General features: G+C 36.5%; 1 protein-coding gene across 1 annotated transcript in view; it reads left to right on the top strand.

Annotated features, from left to right (window-relative positions):
- PAPSS1 (3'-phosphoadenosine 5'-phosphosulfate synthase 1) overlaps nucleotides 1-24,417 on the top strand; it is a 48,375-nt gene that overhangs the window by 11,555 nt on the left and 12,403 nt on the right. Inside the window, exons 3-10 of the mRNA XM_075149742.1 lie at nucleotides 330-565; nucleotides 1,903-2,041; nucleotides 4,280-4,398; nucleotides 12,315-12,428; nucleotides 14,408-14,519; nucleotides 17,545-17,750; nucleotides 20,081-20,216; nucleotides 21,656-21,924. Of these exons, the coding sequence (XP_075005843.1) occupies nucleotides 330-565; nucleotides 1,903-2,041; nucleotides 4,280-4,398; nucleotides 12,315-12,428; nucleotides 14,408-14,519; nucleotides 17,545-17,750; nucleotides 20,081-20,216; nucleotides 21,656-21,924 (1,331 nt within the window). The remainder of the gene's footprint in view (nucleotides 1-329; nucleotides 566-1,902; nucleotides 2,042-4,279; nucleotides 4,399-12,314; nucleotides 12,429-14,407; nucleotides 14,520-17,544; nucleotides 17,751-20,080; nucleotides 20,217-21,655; nucleotides 21,925-24,417) is intronic.

The following is a 24,417-nucleotide window of genomic DNA, read 5'->3' as shown; positions in this document are numbered from 1 at the left end:
GTTTCTGAATTTAGTTTGCTCAGGTAGTAACAACTGCCAGCAGCAGCACTGGGGAATGTGCACCACCTCTGTAAGTGGCAACAGCTCTCAAGGCCAAAGTCTTTCGTCTGCTTCTAATTGCACACCTCACTTTGTGCCTTACTCTCCCTATACCTATTGTCTGTGTAAAAGGCACTTGGCTTATATTGCAGGTAAGCATCTCCGAAAGGCATTGCTGCTGATCTCTGTCACTTTGGGTTCTTCTTACTAGCGGTGGTACATGTACTACAATTTGCCTAACTTTTTTCTATGCTTATAATATACATTTATATTATTATTGAATATTCTAGGTCTATCTGGTGCTGGGAAGACTACAGTGAGCATGGCACTGGAGGAGTATTTAGTATGCCATGGCATTCCATGCTACACATTGGATGGTGACAACATTCGCCAAGGCCTTAATAAGAATCTGGGTTTCACACCAGAAGATAGAGAAGAAAATGTCCGTCGTATTGCTGAGGTTGCTAAACTGTTTGCAGATGCTGGTTTGGTGTGCATTACTAGTTTCATCTCTCCTTATACTCAGGTAAATGTGAAAACCCCCTAGATAAAGTGTAGGGAAAATACAAAATGCGAAATGTCACTCAGAATATTAGTTATAGGAATCCCTCACTGAACTTAACCAGAATCAAATGCTTGCTTGTTTTTTTGACATTTGTGCTTTCTAGAGATGATTACTCAAATTTCAGAAACATTAATCTTAAATATAAAAAATGTTTGCATTAGTCCTATAACTGGAACTGTCCTTCGGTCTATTTGGCAGAATTATTAATCTAATATTAGGAACAAACCCAAATGATACTCCAAGAAAGAGTCTTAAAATTACAATATCTTGTTTTATCCATATAGATTCCAATACTTTATAAACATGAAGACTAGGTATACACTTAACCTGAAGACTCAGTTAAGTTGTTTTTAAAAGCAACTTTTCCTTCAGTGAATGAATAGCATGAGCTGTATTTTACCAAGTGACTTAAGGGAAAAATGTTTAATTGCCTGTAGTTCTTTTTACTTTATTTCATGCTGTGTATACAGTATGATATTAGATAATACTGAAATTTAACCTAAAACCATGTTCACATTGTTTTGTGAAGACTTTTTTCGTCTGTGTGTGAGAACATGTATGGGAGAAACAAAAAGGATGTGTGAACACCAAGTATCTTGAAGAATGACACAGGGGCTGTAGCTCAGATGTTTCACAGCATGAGAAGGTGTTATTTCTTTAGTTATAGTGGTACAAACAGTCGTTCTGATAATAATTTCAGGAACTCAAGATCCTGCAGTAAAACAGAAGTCTTTAGATATGAGGAAAAATAACCATATTTAGTAAGAGATTATTTTAGTGGATTTTTTGAAAGTTTTTTGTTCTCTAAATGAAAGTCACCAATTGTTTCAATGCTTGGCAAGCCATACAAATAAAATAATATTTGGAGTATACAAGTTTTGTCAGATTAACGAATGTAGAGAAATCTGGTGTTCTGGAGAGAAGGGTGTTCATATCAGGAACAGCAGGTAATACCTCCTCTGACTTTAGTGGGCTAGGCAGATGTAACTGTTGGGGATGTAACTCAAGATAGGGGCAGGTATAGAAAATTCTGCACTCTATACCTGGGTCTGGTTTTTTTTTTTTTTTCCTTTATAAATTGGGTTAATGTAAAATATCTCAGATCTTCCTGTCAGCTTTTACTATGTGAAGAACTGTAGCTTGCAGGGCATCAGTTGATCAAATCATGTTTCTTTTTTCAAACTTTGAAAACTTGTTTACATTCTACTATCAGCTTCTTTAAAATGAACTTTGAAAGCAGAACGACAATAACAATATGTGGATACAATCTTTTAGGGTTTTTTTCTGTTTTCTTTCAGGATCGTAATAATGCCAGACGAATTCATGAAGGGGCAAGTTTGCCTTTTTTTGAAGTATTTGTGGATGCTCCATTGCATGTCTGTGAGCAGAGAGATGTTAAAGGACTCTATAAGAAAGCCAGGGCTGGAGAAATTAAAGGTGAACCTAGATGTAGTCACATCCTTTCTACATAAGTGAAACATTGGTGTAATTTGACTCTACATATGTGGATGTGCTTAAGTCTGTGAGTGTACCACCCTTAAAAGCAGCATGGACTGGGGACAGGACCGAGCAGAAAATTAAGATCAACTTCTAGCTCATGCAACTGAGTAGTTAAATGCATAGGACAGTAAAAGGGCAAAACTGGCTATCCTTACATCGAAAAACCTTGAGCACAGTATGTGATTTCTGTTGCAAGCTCTTATGATTGACGATTAGTCTAACTCCTTTGTGTGTCCATTGACTAGTTAAAAAAGAGCCTGGTTCTCTCTAAAGTCTATAAAGAATTGCTTTAATAAGAGTTACTAACTTCTTGCAAAAAGTAAAGCATGATCACTATCTTTCTGTAAAGACCATTAAGGACGCTTCTGAAGAGACTAACTTTTATTTTGAAATTAGGGTTCTATGCTAGTGCCCATGAAAATGATTTCCTATCCCCAACCTCAGATCAAGTACAGCCTGCAATAAAAAAAGCTTAAATATGTGATCACTCATTGCAAGTATTGTTTCCAGTGCTTCTTTGTTCTGTGTTATATAAAACAGTTTGCAGAGATTGATGATAGTACTTTTTACCTGTATTAAGAGACAAAGCAGTTTTTAAAGTAATCACTTTCAGGGGCTGAGTTTGCAGATGCTATAATGATGAACTCACCGTTAATCAACAGTGATATAAAATTCAAGAAATCTAAGATATTTCACATGACTGGTTGCTTGATACTTCTAGTACTACCACTTATACCATGTGAAACCAGGAATAAATAAGGCTGACACTTTGCCCCCTATTCCCACTCCTCCAGTAATCAGATACTTATAAAATATACAGTTTTTGGAACAGATACCGGCCTTTCTTTATCACATGGGGTACTGCAGCAATTAGATGGGGAATTAGGCTACTAATTTTGAGAGTGTTTAAGTCTGAAGTGAAAAACTCAAGTTTTAACGTTTGCATTTGCAGTTGTAGAGGATGCAGATGTTCAGTTGCTGTTCAGTACCCCAGCTGATATTTCTGCTGCAGATCTGACTTGTTGTGCTTACATGCTTTGCCTTTCGGCTTGATTTTTCCATCTTGTTTATGCACGGTTAGTCAGAATCTCCTCTGTTTCAAAGCAGATTGCTACCTAAGTAGGCCAGAACAAGCGTCACTGGTAGCTTGTACAGTCTGTGACAGTAGTTATTATAACTATAATAAACACACACATCTACCTTACATTAACAGCTATTTAAGATGGGTATATTAGCTAAAATAATGTAACAGATGTTGGAATTCCTTACTCTTCATAGTACTTCTTGGCGGCATGAGTGTGAATTTACATATATACTGATTGTTCAACAACAGGCTTTGTGTTCAAAAAAAACCACCCAACAATCACAGCTAATAATGAAGGACAGCTGATGGATGACTAACTCTGGGTTGATCTGCACAGTTCTTCTGCCAGTGCTCCTTTCTTTATTCACAGTATAAATCAAATAACTTCACCAACAAAAATGTGCTATGTATGTGCTGCAGATGCTGGTTTGATGCAGTCGTGTAGTAGTGTCCTGGTTTTGGCTGGGATAGAGTTAACTTTCTTTCTAGTAGCTGGGATCTGCTGTGTTTTGGGTTTGGTATGAGAGGAACGTTGATGGTCCATTGATGTTTTGGTTGTTGCTTGCACTGGGGACTTTTCAGCCTCCCATGCTTTGCCAGGTGCACGGGAATCTGGCGGGGGCGGGGAGAAAACATAGCCAGGGTGGTTGACCCAGCTAGCCAATGGGGTATTCTATACCATGTGACATCATGCTCAGTATATAAACTAGGAGGCATGGTCCGGGAAGCAGGGGGGGCTCTCACGGCTCGGAACGGGCTGGATGGCGGGTGGTGAGCAGTTGCATTGTGCATCACCTGCTTTGTATGTTCTATTATTGTTGTTGTTATCATTTTTGTTACTACTGTTCTACTTTGTTTTATTTCAATTATTAAACTGTTTTTATCTCAACCCGCGAGTTTTTCTACTTGTGCCCTCCCGATTAGCAGATGGTCTGATAAAGAAAAAACCTGTTGATTTCCCTAAGGATGCTAAAACTCTGTGCTCTTGCCTGTTGTGTTGGTTTATATCTAGAAAACTGTCTGTAAACAATGTTAAAATGGAGTCATCTTTTGGAAAAACTCACTTAAGATTTTTGTCTCATGTTCTGTAGGTTTTACTGGGATTGATTCTGAGTATGAAAAACCGGAAGCCCCAGAGCTTGTGCTGAAAACTGATTCCTGTGATGTGAATGATTGTATACAACAAGTTGTGGAACTTCTTCAAGAGAGGGTGAGCAGAAATGCAGATATATCTTAGTAACTTTTTTCAAAGCATTTGTGCCTGCAATCTGAATGTATGTGCTGGGAAAAGTAGAGACAGTTTTTAAGAGTTAAAGGCTTATACATCTTTAAATTCTAGCTTTTAAACTTGTCCTATTGTGTGTTTCCTTTTTAAACCTAAACATTGCATCAACATTGTTCTCTAAGTGAAATAAGATTTGGACAAGTGGAAAATTAATTTATATTAATTATCATAACTGATAACTGGAAGGGAGAGAAGGCGCTCTCAGCTGTTACAGAACCAATGATGAATGCTGACTTTAAAATTGGTTGCTAGCATTTGTAAGAGTCTGAATTTTTTTACTTTGTCTCTATAGCGTACAAATTAATATATACTGCAAATGTGAAGAGACAGGGATGCACTTACACAGTGACTTGAGCTGGCTTAAATAGGAGCTGCTGTGGTTGTGTCTGGTTTGCCTTGTTTCCACTGTTTTTCTTGCACTAGTAAAAGTGGTCCTGCAATTGTGTAATGACCAGTTCAGGAAACTGATCTTCTTGACTGAGTTGAGTTAATGGTTTATAGCTTCTGAAAAGGTAGGTATCTTTGTTCATGCCTACAGTCTACACCACCCTTTTTGAAGCCTCCGGGCCTCCTCCTGTTGTCTGATAAGTGGATTCAGCTCATTACCCAACCTTAAAAAAAAACTAAACCAAACCAAACCAAAGCCCCCAAAAAACCACCCACAGAAAACAAAACAGACAAAAAAAACCCAAACCCAAAACTCACTAAAAGTGAGGGCAGCCAAGAGATGACTTTATCCTCTTGAAACCATACTCCCAGAATTTGCTAATCTTCATATAGAAGAAATGTATCTCCTTACATTCTTATCTGTAGTCAGTGGGTAGTGGAATGACATTTCAGGCAATTATTTTAATTTAGATACTCTAGCAGACAATTATTCATGTGTTTTGGTGAGGCGCATGTTCTGGAAATTTAGGGTGTAGGCAGTAGCTTGAGTAAAGCTCCACCAAGTGTTGAAGTTGGTACAAGCGAAAGACCTCATCATGTAGTCAGCATGGAGTTAATTTTAACCCTCTGTGCCAGTACAGTTTTGGAGAGATTTAGTCTCTTGTATCTAAATTTTCAAGAAAACTCTGTTAGTAGATCACTGCTTGCTCAAGGATGCTCAGGAGATAAGACAGGGTAGAATTCTAGATTTTTACTCTAATGCTCATCTCAATTTTTTTTTTTGGAAGAAAAAAGGAGAGCGCTATGTAGAGGTCCTACCTATGGGAGGGAGGTGGTAGTTCCTGACTGTGGGAGGCCCTGTGCCTCCTGCTCAGAAGAACAATTCATTACATTTCATAATGGTAGAAAGGAATGTCACGCGTGCCAAGATAGTGATCCCCAAAGTCTTGCATTAGTACACTTGGTACAGAGTGCTGAATGCTGGCTCCTGGCCCAGCTCTGTCCTTTGCTTTAGGCATGTTTTAGCACTTTTTTTGTTGTTATTGGGGTTTTTTTGGTAGACAACAGTATCATGAATGCCAAGATATCTGAGTGGTTGCTTACTTTAATGAGACACAATGAAACCAAGGCATGGCTGAACAGGCATGTCTTTTTCTCAGACCATATTAATACAGTGATATCTTGAGAATATAATTTCTGTAGGTTTCCTTTAGTTGGAACAAACTGTGTCTGTGTTCTTCTTTAATAATCCATTCTGATTAGTAAAGAAAAAAAGACCATAGGCCAGCAGCATTAAAAATAATTTGGGATGTTTGTTTTGTTTCAGTAGCTGTGAAAAACTTTGGGAAGAAGTCTGCTCAAAGTATTGGTAATCCTTGAATTTCAAGGACTGTTTTTATACTAATTCAGACAATAATGGCAGCAAAGAGAAGACAGCTAGAATTGTATAAATGTGTGCTGAGATAGAGATAGACAGATATACACACATATTTTCATTAAACGAGAATTTGAAACATTGTTCTTTTATAGGTAGTGGAATTATTTGGTTCTTAGGATTTTTCATAATATTTGAAAAGAACTCTGAAACAAATTTATCAGTTCTTTTCCAAAAACTTGTTCAATCCATTATGGAAGAAAAAGGGAGGTAACCACACAGAAATAGGAGTAATGAGCAGCTGTTGAATCTGCAAAGTTCTTGTGTGGTATAACTTGGTTTTGAGGGTCACCTGGTTTGGCTTCTTTGCATGTAAATGCAATAGATGCTTCTTTCTAGGGACTTAGAATGCAAGGTACTGATGAGTATCTCCTAAAGCTACCAAGCCTGAGCCATATGAAAAGTTCCTTTTTTTTTTTTCCCCAACTGCTTTCAGTACTATACAAATCAGTGCTTGCACAGTTTTTTTTTTTCCCCAGTCATAAAGGGTTGTGTGGCTTTTGAGCCTGATAAATTTGGCTTTTAATTTGCTGATATTTTCCAATGGAGTCAGACAAGTGTAGAGCGGGTGTTTGGCTGTAAAGATTTCATTGTTTTCGTTTGTGATTTTCCTGTCAATAAATATAGCTAATCTAGCCCATTGCACAAAGTTCATATTTCCTTACTATGGAATAAGTTAAATATTTAGCTCAGAAAATATTTTCTGAAGATGTCACAGCTCAGGAATGCCACCTTTATTGTTAAGGAAGTGCAAAAGTGTACAAGGAAAGAGTTGCATTTTCAGTAGGTAACTTTAAACTTTTAACTATAAAAGTTTATATAAACTATTTAAACTTTGTATAAAAGTCCCATTCTTAGGGACATCAACTTACGGCGGCTCTGCAAATACCACCCCCCAAACTGGAATCTGATTATGCACTTCTACTACTATTAAGATCAATCCACTGTGAGTGTATGTATAAACTTTTTGTCCCTTCTTCCATCTCTCACCCATCCCCCAACAATTACAGCCACATTCTTATCTAAGCTTAGCATTATACTTGTATTTGGGAAGGTGGTCCTCATGGTACCTTATAGTACTGATTTCCTAGCTATATTCAAACAATTCCCTGCAATTGTATTCAAATTCTGTATTTTGGAGCAGTGAGAATTTGGAGCAGAGTAGAAGTTAGGGGTTGTTCTTTGTTGTTGCGGTTTATAAGGTCAGTCTCTTTTTTTAAGATGTGAAGCTTGAGGCTGGTGGTTCCTGGAAAATGTGTAGAAATGGATTCTGCTGTTCTGTACATCTGTTTGGTTTGGGTTTTTTTTTTGTTTTGTTTTTGGGGTTTTTTTACCTCAAATTATACTGCAGCTATTACTGTAACAACACAATGATTCTCTCTGGAGCAAAGTTCTCAATCTTGTCTAGTTCCTCATTCACTTATCAAAATTTTGATAATAAAGAATACCCTGTGTGATCACCTTGGTAATTGACATGAATTACAGCAGTCTCCAAAACATCTTTCAGTATTTTTTTTAATTGAGAAACTTGCCAACATGGGCGCTTAGTGTTTTTAATATCTGTAACATTCACGTAGAGCAGGCATTATAGGTCTTCAGCCTACTTTTTCATTATTTGACTGCAAATTAGGCACTCAGAGTATATTTGACACAATTGATTTCACCCAGCTGCTAGCTGGGTTCTGAATCATTATTTTACATGAAACTTTGTTTCCTGTCTCCTCCTGCTTTCAAAATCATTTCAGCAGAAAATGTCTATAAATACAACTGTTATTTGTTTGGATGCAGTGTTCAAACCAAATACCTACAGCAAAACGTGATTGGGTGGGACAAACTGGGATTCGTAAGACAAAGTGCAGACCATGGGGATTTTATAAGTGGTTTATAATGCTGGAAGTAAGCATTTGTATGAAATGCAGTACAATGACATTAACATGCAGCATACCTACCTTTTAACTGATATATGCTGACATTGTGTGGAATAACTCACCTTTTTGATAAGTAAACAGAGTATCTCTCTTCCTAAGACATGAGAAGGATACAAGAGCACTGAAATAAATTGTTCAGCATTATAAAAACATTTGTCAGCATTATGAAAACATGTGCCCATGCAGCAAAAAAGGCCAACTGCATACTGTACTATAATAGCAAGAGCATAGCCAGCAGGTTGAGAGAAGCAATTCTGCTGTTTTATGTGGCATTTGTGAGACCTTATCTGGATACCATGTCCATGTTTGTGCCCTTCTCCCTCACCCGGTAGAAGACAGACATTGATGTACTAGAGTGAGTTGAGCGGAAGGCCACCAAGATGCTCAGGGGCCGGAGCACGTCGCACTACAAGGAGAAGCTGAGGGGAACTGGACTTGTTCAGCCTGGAGAAGAGAAGGCTAAAGGACGTCTTGTCGCTGTTTCTAGCACCCCAATGGGAGGGTATAGAGAGGATTGATGAAGACTTTTCTCAGAAGTGCACAAGGGTAGGATGAGGAGCAACAGACATGAGATGAAACATGGGAAATTCAAACTAGACATAGGGAAAAAAAAAACTTTGACTATAGAGGTGATCAAATATTAGAACAAGTTGCCCTGAGAGTTTGTGGATGCTCCATCCTTGGAGATACTCAAAACTTGATCGACCAAGTTCCTGAGCAGCCTGCTGTGCTGGGACCAGTTTTGAGCAGGAGGCTGGACTAGATGACATCCAGAGGCCCCACTGTGATTCTGTGATAAGGCTAATGGTTATTTTGTGTGAGAAGCTGGGGAAAAAAAACATGCTCTGTGTAAAGGATATGCAAGATTATACTATTAGTTTTATACTGTTACAGTGAAGATTTAAACACACAACAGTAAAGGTGTAAGCCAGAGTGAGCAGAAACCAGTATAAGCTTTTAAGCATAATTTTAAAAAAACACCTCAGTATTCAACTTCTGTAATTCCCACAACAATAAAACATTGACTACTTCTCATGCTTGGGAAAGTAAGCAGAACTTCCTGTATTTTAAGTTATGGAATTCTATTTTTGAGGTATGTGTGCTTTGGTTGTGGTTGTTTTCTTCTTCAAATATACTACTGGATGTTATAGAAGTAGATTTCAGTAGCTCAAATTGGTTATAATTTTGGAGTTGTTATTAAAGAACAAGCTTCAGTTACAATGAATTGTGTAATCATTAAATACTGTGATGGTGTCGTTTTTGTAACTCATTTCTTCGGCTTTCTTCTCTTGTTTTTAACTTCTGTATTCTGGGAAAAGGCACAGACAAGGGTTTGGTTCAGAGCCATTCTATATTAATTGCAGAGACTCCGGTTAGGCAACAATCATCCAGTTAGATCTGCTGACTGATAGGTTTGTATGAGTATTTCCTAGATGTTTTCGATCAAAATGATTTAGATTGATATAGATGTACTATATAAGCTAAACATGACTTATTTTGACCAAACAAATGTGTAAAGGGCTTCTTTACACATTTGAGAGAAACAGCAGTGAATGGCTGGGGTCAGAAATTTCCTCTTGTTGGCAAGAGGAGGAGTGTTTATATGGCTCAAGTGAATTTAAAACGTGATAGAACACAACTGATGGGCAGAGAAGAGGCCCTCAGTCCAGAAAACTGTACCTCTCTCTGTTAAGATCATGGCTGTCATCGCACTTTTTAATTTTCCCCGTACTTAAAGTACTGACAAACTTCCCTGCAAGCTGTAGGTACCAAAACTTCAGTGATTATTATAGTCAAGCAAATACTTGTGTTTGTTTTTTCCATATATAAATAATTCAGTGGCCTTATACCTCAATTAATATGAACTTGTAAGACTAGTCATTCAGTAATGTAAATTGGATGTCACTTGTGAATGCCCTTCTATCGCAAACTTGCCTGAAGGCCCTTTCTTTACAGACATTGAAGATGTTAGACGGCATCAGCAAAGAATCTACCACCGCAGTCTGAGGAGGCACATTCCCATAAAGCATCTAGTTTTTTTTTATTATTATTTTGCTGTTATTTATATGAATGCATTGAGAAATAATAAATGTTGAGGAATATTGTGTAACTTGTCCTTTGATAGAATGAACCTTTGAGTAAAATTAATACCTTAAAGCGGTCACTAGATGGCTTGCTAGCCTAGCGTTTTCCTAAAATTCATACAGTTTGAAGACCTATGGATTCCTTTTGCTGCTGGTAGTTTTTTTTTTTTTAATGAAGATGTTGTTTTAAATACCAGTTTTATGTCTCCAAGGGAGTCTAGGTTTACTAATCCTACAAATTCTCTAAATGTCTGACTCAGTGTTGCTAGAACTGTCTTCAAGCTGTTTACAGCCTTATAATGAGGTAGGTTGTTGACAGAAACTGCATTGTGAACCCTTTGTTTTCTCCATTGTTGTGCCCATCAGTGGGACACTAAAAACAGGATAATATCTGAAGAGACCTTTTTAATAGGCACATTTATTTTAAGCTTTTGATGGTTTGTAAAATTAGGACATTCTAGCATGGTAATGAACTAGAGTCTGGAGAGGAATCTTCTGTGAAGCAGCATAATGTGTACTCAGTCGTTATACTTCGCTTGTAAGGTCTGCTGTTCTTTACAGCAGGCAATACCTTTATTTGATTCTGGGCTTATTGCTGTGGCAGGAGTCTGCTGCAGCTCTCCTGGGCTGTAATGCTGCTGCTCAGGCAGAGAAAATTAGTTAAGTTTTGCCTAACTTACTACCTAATAAAATCAGCTTCCCAAATGATGTCTGATGTGTAATGGACTGAGCTTTTCCTTATAAAACACAATTTCTAAGTGCTAGTTTAATTTGTTTTCCTTTTATTTGTCTTTGGAGATACGAATTGCGTAACAGCTGGTGAGACTCGCTATGTCTTTTTACTCCTGCGGTCATTTTATCTCCCACTTGCTTTCATAATCTCATTCCCTTTGTTTTACTTTCCATGGAGATAGTGCCTAATGTCTGGTAAATGCTTGGATAAATACTTTAAAATGCTTGGGTAAACTTTGTGTTTCCTAGAGGCATACCTGTTTACTCTGGGCTGCATATACTGGAAAAATAAAGATAATTTCTTTATTCTTTTTATGGGTCTGTATATACTTTGCTGTAAGGGTGAGCTTTTTTTCTTAAAAAGTAAAGTGTTACTTTACAAAAGTTTCCAAAACTCTGAAAAAACTGTTTTAAAAAGAACTGTCAGCTGCTTTTCGCTGATTTTTTGCTACTGAATATCACTGAACATTTGACTGGGTTTTGACATTTTACGCCATCCTTTATCAGAGGAGACTCTTTAAAGTTTTATCATGATGGCCTTCTCCCTTCTCCCTTTTTTTTTTAATTATGTTTTTATCCTTATATTCATATCTTATGAGAAGTTTAAGGTCTTGAGCATTGTGGAGTGAGAACGTCTTGTTTAAAACGCATGGAGGAAAACTGAATTTTTTTCAAATAAAAATCGATATTCTGTGGTATTCTGGTTATAAAACTAGATTTCAGTTCATTGCATATATGTATGCACAGGTGGCCTCACATTTAAATGTTCTAAGTGTTAGTATATAGATTAGGACACTGGTGTTATGTCATTAGCTGTAGGTAATACATTTAATTTGTACCATATTAATCACTTCTAATGTATATGAATGACTTAAATTTATAAATCCTCAGTCTCTAAAACTTTTTTTTACCTCTTTAGCAAGTATAAAAACAGCGTTCCTTTCTGCTGTCGATAATGTAGGCATTAATAAGTCATAAAAACTGCACTTAATTCATTAGTTAAATATTTACTAGGTAAATGTTATAGAGGGTACTTCAGGTTTAGAAAGAAATCTCTTGTCAGAATGTTTCACTTTAGTTACTCAAGCCAGCAGCTTGGCTAGCAATATATAATAATCTTGGAACAGTGCTGGTTTTTAAACAAGTAAAAACTGCTTAATGAATAAACTCTTGCTACAGAGTAGTGCAACATTAGAATTTTACTTCTTGACCACGTGTTCAGTCCAAGAAGCACTCTGAGCAAACATTAAGTTCTGTTTTTTTCCTTTTATACAGGACATTGTACCAGTGGATGCCTCTTATGAAGTGAAAGAGCTTTATGTGCCAGAAAACAAGCTACAGTTGGCCAAAACTGATGCTGAGTCTCTGTTAACCTTGGAAATAAATAAGGTATTATGTGTTCAGTTGTCTCATTGCTGAGGTTGAACGACAGTCTAATCTGTTGCTCAGTGGAAGTAGATATAGTCGAAATACCTGTACTGGTTATAGAATGTATCTGGATATACTTTTCTCCTCTTTTCTTGAGAAATCACAGCATCTGTGTTTTCTTTGATCACTTACTAGAGATAACAATTGAATCTTTGTAATTTCATAAATAATGTCTGGTATAGCGTTACTTAATTTATCCCAAACCTGGAGATTAAATTTACAGTGACTTCCTCCCATGCCTTTCCTCCCCGCTTCCTTCCAATTCATGGACTAAACCATGCCTGGCATGTCTTGTATGAGCAGTTGTTTCTGGAAGAATTATTAACTTTATTTTTTAGTTTACTTTCACAAACCATTTTATTTTGAATTGTAATGACCTAGAATTATGAAGGAAATCAGTTACTGCTTCTTCATTCTCCTTGTTGGTAACTTTCAGCTGAACGATAGTAACCTTATATACCAGGCTCAAACAGATGCAAATTTAAGTCTACAGAGAGATGATCATATCTACTTTATTGTTTTTTGTTTGTTTGTTTGTTTTTTCCTTGGTTAGAACATATTCATGCTACTTTTCTGGCTTCCAGCAGAGAAAATGTGGAAAAGCATGGATCGACTGGATCAACTCTGTTCTTATTTTGGTTAAATGCATTATTTTCCAATTTAGATAAATTAGACAAAGCTGCTTCTGGCTGTGTTTCTGTTCTACCTCATCTTTTTCTGAAGAACTAGGCCTAAACACAGATACAATGCATGAGTTTTTTCACTAGCTTTTTGACAGTGTTACTAGAACTTAAAGCTAAGCATTTGATCTAGGAGCTGATTAAGCTCAGAGTTGAGCATCTGCAGTGAGTAACTTGACTCTGAAGTATTGAGACAACGTACTAAGCACTGAATTAAATAGTTGTAAAATCTGCCTAGCCTTCTACTACTAAAAAATTTTAATACTTCCTTTCACTGCATCTTATTAGATTCCTTTCACATATGTTTCTGTAAAACTATTTATTGCTTTGATAAGGAATAAATATTTAAGGTCACCATTATTAAATTTCTGTAGTGTCCCATTATAAATTGCTCCGTATCTAGAAAAACAAATCCTTTCCCCTCTACCCCCAACCAGTGGTTTGTTAAATATCAAGCAAGTATATAACGTAAGCTTGGGAAGAAAATGTGTGTTGTCTCAGCATAAATTAAACAGTGTAATAAAATTAGTCAGGCTCTTTGCAAAAGAGACTTGCACAAGCAAAGCCTGTCCTTGACAAAGACTTGACCAAGTCTTAGTAATGCACATGCAGAAATAATAGAGGCCACACACTAAGTCATAGTGTGACTCTTTAAATGCTAAGGAAGGAAATTCCCTGTAAGCTGATTCCTCTTAAACGAAAATAAGTACTAATCCTGAGAGAATTTTACTTGTGGACTGTCTCACTTGCTTCTGCAATAAAAATTTTCTTTCTAATCTGTTTTAAGATTAGACCTCTTAATATTCACCCCCATAATTCTGATGTTTTTGTGGTAATTGTATGTGTTGGTTTTCTTTTTTTACCTCTTGGTTATCTTGCTTTGTTAAAAAAGTAAATGCAAGTGTGACTTTCTAATTCTCTTAAATTGAACTTTAGCTAACATTTACAAATAAAGTTTGTTGTCGTGGGTTTTTTTTTATTTGTTTGTTGGTTTGTTTTTTAACAAATGGAAACTTGATCTAGGGTAAGGACTGGAAAATAGCCAAAAATATGAATAGTGAGGAACAATTTGTTCTTTTTTTCTTACTTGTAGAAACTTTGAATTCTTTGTGATTAAAAACTGTAATACTGAGAAATCTTCCATTTATACTGTCCTGCATTTTAGGGGTAAATCATGATCTATTATGATTAATACCTGATGTCAATCATTAAGCAACAACTTTTATCTGCTCTAAGTCTATTTCTCCATTTCTTTACAAGGTGGATATGCAATGGGTGCAAGTGCTAGCAGAAGGTTGGGCAACACCCCTGAATGGCTTTATGAGAGAGAGAGAATACCTACAGTGCCTTCACTTTGACTGTCTCCTCGATGGTAGGGTAAAAATTACCATTTGTAAAACTGAACAAACTAACCCTACTTCTAAAATAGCGTTGATGCTTTGCTTCTTAGTGGTGGTATGGTAACGTTATCGGGCTTGTGCACAACCTGGGGTAAGAGAATAGGATATTATAATCATCAGTTTTAAACTTGATGGTTTTATTCTTTTTATACCTACCATTGTGTTAGAGTTTGAATGTCTTGTCTTTTTGCCTTTACAAATTACGTTTTTCAAATGTTTTCATTTTTGAAAAACATTTAAACCTAAAATCCACATTTCTAATTTGTTTTGAAGAAATTGATTTTAGAATTCAGAATTGCAATTTGATTGCTGTTTAGCTCTGTGTGCCAAAATATTTGTTCCATAATGAAGGAAAGGACAACAAACTGACTTGCGTGCTGGAGTGATTGCAAGTATGAAATCAGAATTTGAGGAGGTGTGTTGAGTATGGACAATTGTCACATGTAATTGAATTACTATGACTTAGTAATTATCCTGTGATAATTTAAACAAATATATTTTATTTTGCATTACCAATTGGCTAAGAGCAAGCATTAGTTAAGGTAGCCAACAAGTGATAACATTCTCGGGTTTTGGAATTTGATTGTGATCCTCTGTCATTTTTCATTTATTCCTCTTTGAAGGCTCTGTTCTACTCCAGCCTTTTAGGGTTTTTTGCACTCTCTATATCAAAGAGGGATAGTAAAAATTCCTGTCTCCCCATTTCCTTCTGCACTACTTTTCTCTTGCTGGAGACCAGATAACAGAAAAAAAAATGTCTTGTCTTTCAATTCTGTGATCCAGACATTTGTTGTCCCTCTTACTTTTTCTAGTTCCCTTTTCTATAAGTCTCTCGGATACTATCCTAGGCAATGTAATGCCATCCTGTTATTTTGGAGTATCTAAAGTTAGCAGTATCATTTTGGACTGCTAGTTTTGTTCTCATTCCATTTGCCTTCTGTGTGTCCATCCAGGTGAAACGTACTCTGCAGATGGCATGCTATGCATTCGACTGCTAAAATAGCTTGTAGCTTCTTATTCTGCCATGTAGTCCTCTGCAAATCAGAATTTTTATACGGCTTTTAAGACCTTGTACGAGTGTTTCAGATATGGCAATATTACAAGTTTTTAAACTTCTCTTGCAATTGTTTTTAATACCTCATGTATGCTGCAAAAAATGAGTAATGAAAGATAACGAATAACTTACTGATGGAAACAATTTTCAGTCCTAAGCTTCAATTGAACAGTTATGTTCCTCTAGGTGCTACCATATTTCCTCTTCTTAGATATCTACTGCAACATTTACATATGAGAACCTTTTTAGAAAAATGTGATTGCCTTAAAGCTGCTTTGCTACTTGAAGCAGTGGCAACGGTTAAGTCAGAACAACATCCTGAAAGTTTCCTCCCTGCTTGATATGTTAGTTCTGGAGTCTCACAGCAGCAGTCATTTTCCAGGATTTTTATTTTGAAGAGAGGGAAATTGTTTAATACCTGTAATGCATCTCATCCTTTGCAATGTTCATACTGACTGACTTCTACATTATGGAGATTAGTGCAGTTGTGTTGATATTCTCACTTTAAAGCTTAAGTTATCTGGAATAGGCTCAAGCTGACACTGTGCTCATCTGTGACTTAACAAACTCACTCCACTACCTTGCCTCAGTTTCTCATTTGTATAGTGGCTGAAGACAGATGTTGATGATATTATATATTTATTATTGGTCACTGACAAAATTTTAATAATCAACAGGTTTGAGATCTCTTCTCAGTTTGAAATATTTATTTACTTGTTTACAAAGCAAAAGGGTTTTTTTAATTATCAAGTTAGGGGTGGCAAATCACCTTCTCTGTGACTGTTGTCAAGCTCAATTTTGTGACCCAATTGCTTTGAAAATAACTCTGAACACTAAGACTGAATTTAGGAGAAGGTACGCAGCATGCTTTTCATTTTATATTATGAAGGAAGGGGGGGACTTGTTTTTCTCTTAAACTTTTCATCCAGCTTCATGATTTTTAACTTCCTACTGCACTTAAGGTAAAATTGAGAGAAGGTTATAAGAAGTGTATTGCTCAAATAACAGGGAAATCAGCCTTATTTAGAGTCTTGGCCCCACTAAAGCCAATAGCAAAACCCCCATTAACTTCAAGGGGCCCATGACTTTTCTTCTGGAGTCGACCCAAAAATTTTGCACTCTTTAGGCAAGTGTATGCTCATTAGAATTCAAGCCTTTGTATGAGACTTACAGAATTTACTCCATTGGGCTTCTCAAATCTCACTCTTGTAGTCAAGAAAAACAAGACTTCCAGCATCTAGCAGTGAAGTAAATGCTTAAAACAGATACATTGGTTTAGTTTTAGAAGTAAAGTAGCTGGTAAGCTTTCAGCTGAACAAACTATGCAAAATGTCTGCCTGACTCAGCATTTTTTTCTGAAATATATATGCTTGAATCTGAATACAGTTTTAAATAAACAGCAAAAGTCACCTTTTGAAACAATTGAATTATATGTGCTAACTACTTGGCTACATTTGGCTGCTTCTATCACATTGAACTTTTCTTATGGACCAAAAGTATGGCTACTAAGAATGCTATTTTTTTTTTCACTCATTATCCACTCCAGTAGCAATCTTGCCTAATATTTTAGATGATCTGTTTAAAAATGTCAATTGTGTATTTCTGCTTACTATATAGCTTCTTGAACAAGATATTCGAGATCCCAAAAAAGTATCCTCACAGTCTAAATACTTGTGTGCAGCTATAAGTACTTGCTATTTTCAGTACTGTCTTTGCTCTTTCTCAAACCTCAGTGCTTGCACATTTTTATAGCACACATATCTTATGCAAGAGTTCATTCTAAAACTTGCTTTTAACCCCTGTTAAAATAAGTACTTGAACTACCTCTTGTGTGATACATGTACAGCCTGGACTGTAGCTTGTTAGGAGGGTAGATTTTCATAATATCATTGATGACCATTACTAAGGATAAGGGTGTTGTTTTTTTTTCCTTCACTCTGCAGGGGGAGTTATTAATCTGTCAGTGCCTATAGTGCTAACGGCTACTCAAGAAGACAAAGAAAGACTGGACGGGTGTACAGCAATTGCACTGGTGTATGAAGGTCGCCGTGTGGCCATACTCCGTAATCCCGAATTCTACGAGCATAGGAAAGAGGAACGCTGTGCTAGGCAATGGGGAACGACATGCAAGGAACATCCCTATATCAAGGTGTGTGTTTAAAAATTGAAAATCTGGTCCTATTAGCTGGACTGTTTGTGGAGCTGCAAATTAAGTGAAACTGATGCCTGTGACTGGTGTAGTTCTCAAAGTAGTTTTGCTGTTGAAATAATTAAAACATTTGAGCAGAAACAAAGGTGATTTTTTTTGTTCTATGCAGCTGTTGAATAGTCTGCACTTCGTGTGAAAATCTAATGTCAATATGTACACATGAAATGAATTTAGAATGTACTGTAGAATCTGTGCCACAGAAGAGGGAACTTTGCCCTCTAGTGTGCCTAGGAAACACATCCCTCTGTGTAGCCAGATGGATCATCAAAGCCCCTTAATCAGCAGTTATATGCATCGTGAAGGCAAGAAAACTTCTATTCTGCCTGCATGTGGAGCACGCGAGAACTGCCTGCTTTAGATGCCTTTGAAATAGGCCCCATTCCTGGAGAGTTCATCATTTAACTCTCTGGGGAGTTATTTCCCATCTATTGTGTTCAGTATGTTTTATTATTTTGACCTTATGTATATGTCATACGGAAATATTCTAACTGTAACATACTCATCGCAATGCTGTGTTTGGTTTTGCAAGCTGATGTAAATGTTGCATCTTAGGTCTGCAGAGCCAAAATATGTTTCTTTCCCCATTTGTCTCTATAGTATCTTTTTGTTTACAACTATGACTTAAAATCAAATAAAAAGAAATCAAACAAACCTCAAATTATGAGCTTGCTCTTAAAAAGGGAAAGTCTTTGATGTGTTCTAAAAGTATCTGTATGACTAATAGTTATACATATGTGAAAACTATGGATTTTTTTGACTTCTTTATTAAGGTGTAATCAATTTTTTTATTAATGTGTAATGACATCCTTTTACTGACTGGAGTTGTATTCAGGAGTATATCTGAAAAAGGCCATCTCCTGCTAGATACAAGTAAGAGTATTCTGGAAGATTTTCAAAGCCCTTGATGTGTTCTGTGCTGATGAATGTAAGATTACCCCTTTATTGAAAACTTAACACAAATTTAAGAAATTATGAGAAAATCTCATGCAGACAAGATTTGAATGACTTGTTGTTATAATGCATTAGCAATTACAGAATGACATGGCTGAAACAAATGTAGAAGATGAGGAACTATGTTCTTATGTCTGTACTGGGGTGTATAGTAGTATGACAGCATATGAATGTGTGCATAGTAGTATCATGACAGCACGTGAATCTGGAGGCCCTTCTAAATTAATGAGGAATCTTTGGGTGCCTAAGGGTTACTGTAGTGCAGAGTTTTTTCTCATCTTCATATCTTTATTACACCTTCCCTCCACCATGCTAAGATGTCAGTCTGGCATTTTCTTTGGGAAGGGGGTGGTGACTATCATCATTTAATTCCAGCAGGTCCTCTATCTCAAAGTAAAAAGAAATTGAAAAATCCACACTTAATTTTAACATCTTGGCTTGTGGGTTTAGTATGTAATGTCTTATGTTATATCAACATTTGTTGTCATCTTTAAATTACATAAGGCTAAAAAATTACCAGAAATGTGTATGAAACTTAAGTCTTTTGTGGTTCCATCTTCAAAAGCAAATGCATTCTCAGAAACTAACAATTTCTGAGTGATTTCTATGGCCCTTGCTAGAGTATGTTAAGCAGCTTGCCGTAATTATTTTTTGATAAAGGGTGAGGTGATATTTGAAGATATCAAAAGAATTCTAGTGAGTGTACAATATATGTTGCCTTGGTAAAGTATTACCATGAAACAAATCCAAAAGCTATCCTACTTCAAAGATTCTGATTTTCTTCATAAATTAAAGTGGGTGAGTAGTTAATCAGAACTGTTTTATTTGTTACTTTATTGCTGACCAGCAATAAACTGCAGGGTGATACTGGAACTGCATTTGCTTTGACCAACAACTATAAAGTGTGCAACTTCATTGTACTTAATATATTAGGCTTTCCAGCCACTATCTGTTTCTGTCATGTAATGATGTTGGTTAAGAATACTGGCTACTTGCATTTCTATATATTAAAAAAATCCTTTATTTTAAAAGAAAGACATATGCCTACTGAAGATTTGTTCATCTCTCCTGCAACATGGTATAACATGTCCAGACTATATTTCAGTGATTTTTTTTTTAAAAAAAAAAACAAAAAAAACAAAAAAAAAAACAAAACAAAAAAAAAACAAAACCAAACCATTGATGCTTGACTTGAGACTGTCAAATGAAATTAACCTGGAACTCTTCCCTTGGTAAAGATGTGCCCGCATTGCAATGCTCTAAATGCTCAGGAGAAGCTGACAACCAATCCCAACAAGGATTTTCCTTTCTTTTCTTAGATGGTTATGGAGCAAGGGAACTGGCTTGTAGGTGGAGATCTACAGGTCCTTGATCGTATTTTTTGGAATGATGGACTTGATCAATACCGTCTCACTCCAGCTGAACTAAGGCAGAAATTCAAGGAAATGAATGCTGGTGAGTAAATTTTTCTTGTTCTGTTTCTTCCTGCAAAGATTTATCCAAATGCCTGCTGCCACAATACCACAGGGGCTAGCATTGTTTCAAGGATGAAGATTTTGAATGCTCTCTTAGGTGGCATTCTTTGCCTTTTGCTGGTATTAGTTTTTATGATCTCAGGCACTGCGTTGCCTAAATACACAAGACAATCTGGTAATGCCTGAGGTTCTGAATTTTGTCTAGACATGCTACTAATGCAAGAAAAAATCATATTAAAATGTGGTAGAACCTGATTTAAAAATTATCAGGTTCAGCTAAAACTGTAGAGGTATGGTTGAGTGCTGAGCTTTCATGCTCTTCTATTTGCAAGTCTGTTCCATGCTGCTTCTGGGGAGCAAAGCTTATGACAGTAATGCAGGAAGACTGGTGCAAAGTGGAATCTATCACAATTTAAAATTGTGAGCTAACTGCTAGCTTTATATTGCAGAAGAAATAAAAACAGTTTTTCTCACTAAAGTGGTTGTGTTAGGCAGATAAATAAGAGGCTGAATAATGTCATAAAGCAGAGAACAATCAAACATACTGCCTTCATTGTGGCAACGACTGGCAGGCAGCTGCTAAGCACTTCTAAGCGTGAAGGAAGCGATTAACATCAAGAATGCAAACAGAGATTGGTCCTAAGCTCCTGTCTTTTTTTCAGTGTGGTCAGTATTTCCAGGATCTGCATGTCTGAGATACCACTCTTTGTTTTAGCTAGCCCCTAAATAAATATATTTCATACCTGAAAAAAACCTGTTTTCTAGATTTCATTGGTTCCTTGTTGGGAAACCTCTCAGTTACAGTGATTTTGCTGTCTTGTTTGTCTTAGTTCATCTTAATTTGCAGAAGGGAGAAATCCTGTTTGTGTCAGGGTTTGTTGTGGAAGGGTTTGTAATACTTTGGAAGAGCAGTTTGCCTTGCTTTGTTCTTACTGTGTGTAAACTGTACTAAACCGTTTAGGTGAAGGAAACTTATTAAGGCACATTAAATCCCCTTTTATTTGTTTTGTTGCAAACATGTCCATTTGTTCTCCTGATGATACATTGAGCCTTTAAGACAGGTAGCATAGTTTGATTTCCTCTTAGAATTTATCTTTATATTATATGCTCATGCGAGTGAAAAATCCAAAGAGAAGATTATAGCTCTCAGAGTTATAACTAGATAATAACTAGAAATAACTAGAGTTATTCTGCAGAAATCTCAAAACTGAAGGAAGCTGATTTATGTTTTTTTTTAGTATGGTTGGTTTTTATTAGTTTTGCTTATTGTGTATAATGATTTTATAATAATTCATAATCCTTTAATGACCTGTGACTACTGCTATTATACTTGTTTAATAGAGTTCAGAGTTCAGTTATCATAACTCCTGGTAAAATAACTTGCTTGCCTTGTATCTTTTGTCTGTTTTTTCTCCATAGATGCTGTCTTTGCATTCCAGTTACGCAACCCGGTGCACAATGGGCATGCTCTTTTAATGCAGGATACTCATAAGCAGCTTTTGGAACGTGGCTACCGGCGCCCAGTTTTACTCTTGCATCCCCTTGGAGGCTGGACAAAGGAGGATGACGTTCCTCTCATGTGGCGCATGAAGCAACACGCTGCAGTACTGGAGGAGGGAATCTTGAATCCAGAAACAACAGTGGTGGCTATATTCCCCTCCCCCATGATGTATGCTGGACCAACTGAGGTAAATACATCAAGAATTTAAAACAAAACAAAACCCCTTTGATAGTGCACTAAAGTATTTTGTGCTATGCCTGATGTTTGTGCGTTGTGTTTTTTTAATGGAGAGAGGAGACTAATTTTACCTGGGAAATCAGATGGTAAAGGCTCCCTCTGTCATCAGCCAAAACATTCTTCTATGAAGAAATTTCCATATTGGAGGATTTTGCTGGAAATGGTGCAAGACAATATTGGGTTTATGTGCTCCTTTCCTTACAGTTATAAGGGTATGATAATGAATTAATCCTTCCTCCTTTTTTACAGTCTTTTTCAGAAGGAACTATAAGATCTGTTAACACACCAAATAGTTGTCCTGAATATTAAGATACTTAAGTTTTATGACTGTTAAGCAAAAAGTTTGTATGTTGGAGGGCTGTACACAAATTAGGGGGGGAAAAAAAAGGCTTTGTTCATTTTTTGGCAAACTTAATTCAGAGAGAATTGTTTCAAGGCTTTTGTATGAAATAATTCTTTGGCTTTTATTTAGAAACCAGGTTTTGAGTTGGAATCCCTATTGTGGGAAGCAGCAGAGAGAAGAAATGCTCTCATTTGAGGGCAATTCCTTTAGGGGATATTGGTTCTCCATCTCATCACTACTTTTTTCTCCCCCCCCACCCCCCTCTTCCCCCCCACCTTCCCCCCCCACCCCAAGTCACAGGAAGTTGAAATTCTGACCAGGCTCAAGAGGTTAACTCTGTGGTAGCTTTTTGATAGATAGGAGATCTCACCAGTGGAATTAAATTAGACAGGTGTCCCTTATTTTCTGCTGGCCAGTTGACTGATCAAACAGAGCTTGCACTGCCTTTCAGTCCAAAGAAAAAACTGTAGTCCAGATCTAGTTAAGGCATGTAAGTGAGTTACTTTAGGGAATATTGTACTGTTCCCATAGACCTTTTGTGAGAATTAACAGAAATCTTCTACTTCAGTCTTGTATTCATGAGCATATGAAGAGGAACAAAAATCCACAATCCTTACTCTGAACAGAATAAGAGTTTTCTCCTAACCTATATGGCATTTCCAGGGACCTCAGAGTACAGCCTGACAATAATATTTGTAGCCAAGTAATAAAAGAGACTCTTCCTTTAATCATTTTCCATAGATCATTTAAAAGACATTGGTAGCAGATCTGTTTCTGTAGCCCAAGTGCTTTACAGAACAACAAGCAGCTGTTGCGATGGTTATCTACAGGATGGATGTGGCCTTCCAGTCTGTAAAGATTTTAATGGACATGTTTATAAGCTTCAGTTTAGCATTTTTGTATTTTTAACATTCCTGATAATTAACTTGGAAGAAAAGAAACAGTTCTATAAGGGAAAATTCTGTATCAAAATGCAATAAATTCACCTGCTTAGGAAAGTAAATATGTTCTGAAGTAGCATGGATATATAGAAATGGGACAAGAGCTGCTAGTTTTATGTCTCAAACATGTAGTTTACATTGTTCTAAATTGTCTAGTCAAATAGCTTCACTTATTCAAAATGGAGTTATTACTTGCTGTTACTCAAATGACAACATGAAGCTTAAATTTCTTAACTATGCTAGAATAGTTTCAGAAAATATGCTGCTATCTGCTGTTGTATGCTGGAATTTCATATGTATGGCCCACTCTGTGCTTTTAACATAAATATTAGAATTACTAGCATAGCTATCAACATCCAGATGCTTCTATAGCACCCTATATGCTTGAATAGCAGTGGAATCCATCATGTGTAATGTCTGTTTGTGGTCAAGATGAAAACTGATACCAATGGTACCCTCATAACTCATGACTGGTTCCTAATTTCATTATCTGACTACTGATTTACGAAACTCTGTCCATATTGACTGCAAAGCTTCCTCCTTGAATGGTTTCTGTAATGATTAGTTACAGACTAATGTAGGACTAATAGTTAGTTACTACTCTGAGAAATCACTTTTGAGCTTCTTGCCTAAAGCTTATTAATATAGAACAGCATGCACAGTGACTAAAATATGAAACACTGTGATTTTGTTTTTTGTAAAGATTTGCAGTAGGCAGATGCAATTTTTTTTTGTAATGGAAGGAAAGTTTGTCCATCACATTGTCCATTTACTACAAGGTAGTGGCAGCAACTTTTGTCCTATGATTTGTGGTTTATTTCCCTTCTGCCTCCCCTTCTTTTTTTTTTCCGTTTCGCTTGACAGATGTTTTGACAGATATTTATTACTGTTCAACTTGTGAAGCTATTTTACACTATGTAGTTACTGGGTGGGCCCTTTAGTTTTGTGTGAAGGTAAGGCTGCACATATAAGAAACTACTGTTATATACTTGCTGGTTTTTTAAACTCTTCTCTGAGTATCCTTTGGCAGGTACTAAGCTATATAGATGGTATGACAATTCTTTTAGGGGAATACTTCCCAGTATGAAAACATATTGACATTTCCCGAGTGGTGTGTCTTTGTTACCTAAAATAATGTAATAGTTATTTTACTTTTCCT

The sequence above is a fragment of the Calonectris borealis genome, chromosome 4 (assembly GCF_964195595.1).
Source record: "Calonectris borealis chromosome 4, bCalBor7.hap1.2, whole genome shotgun sequence".
Taxonomy (NCBI): Eukaryota; Metazoa; Chordata; class Aves; order Procellariiformes; family Procellariidae; genus Calonectris; species Calonectris borealis.
This window is presented reverse-complemented; position numbering and strand designations above follow the sequence as displayed.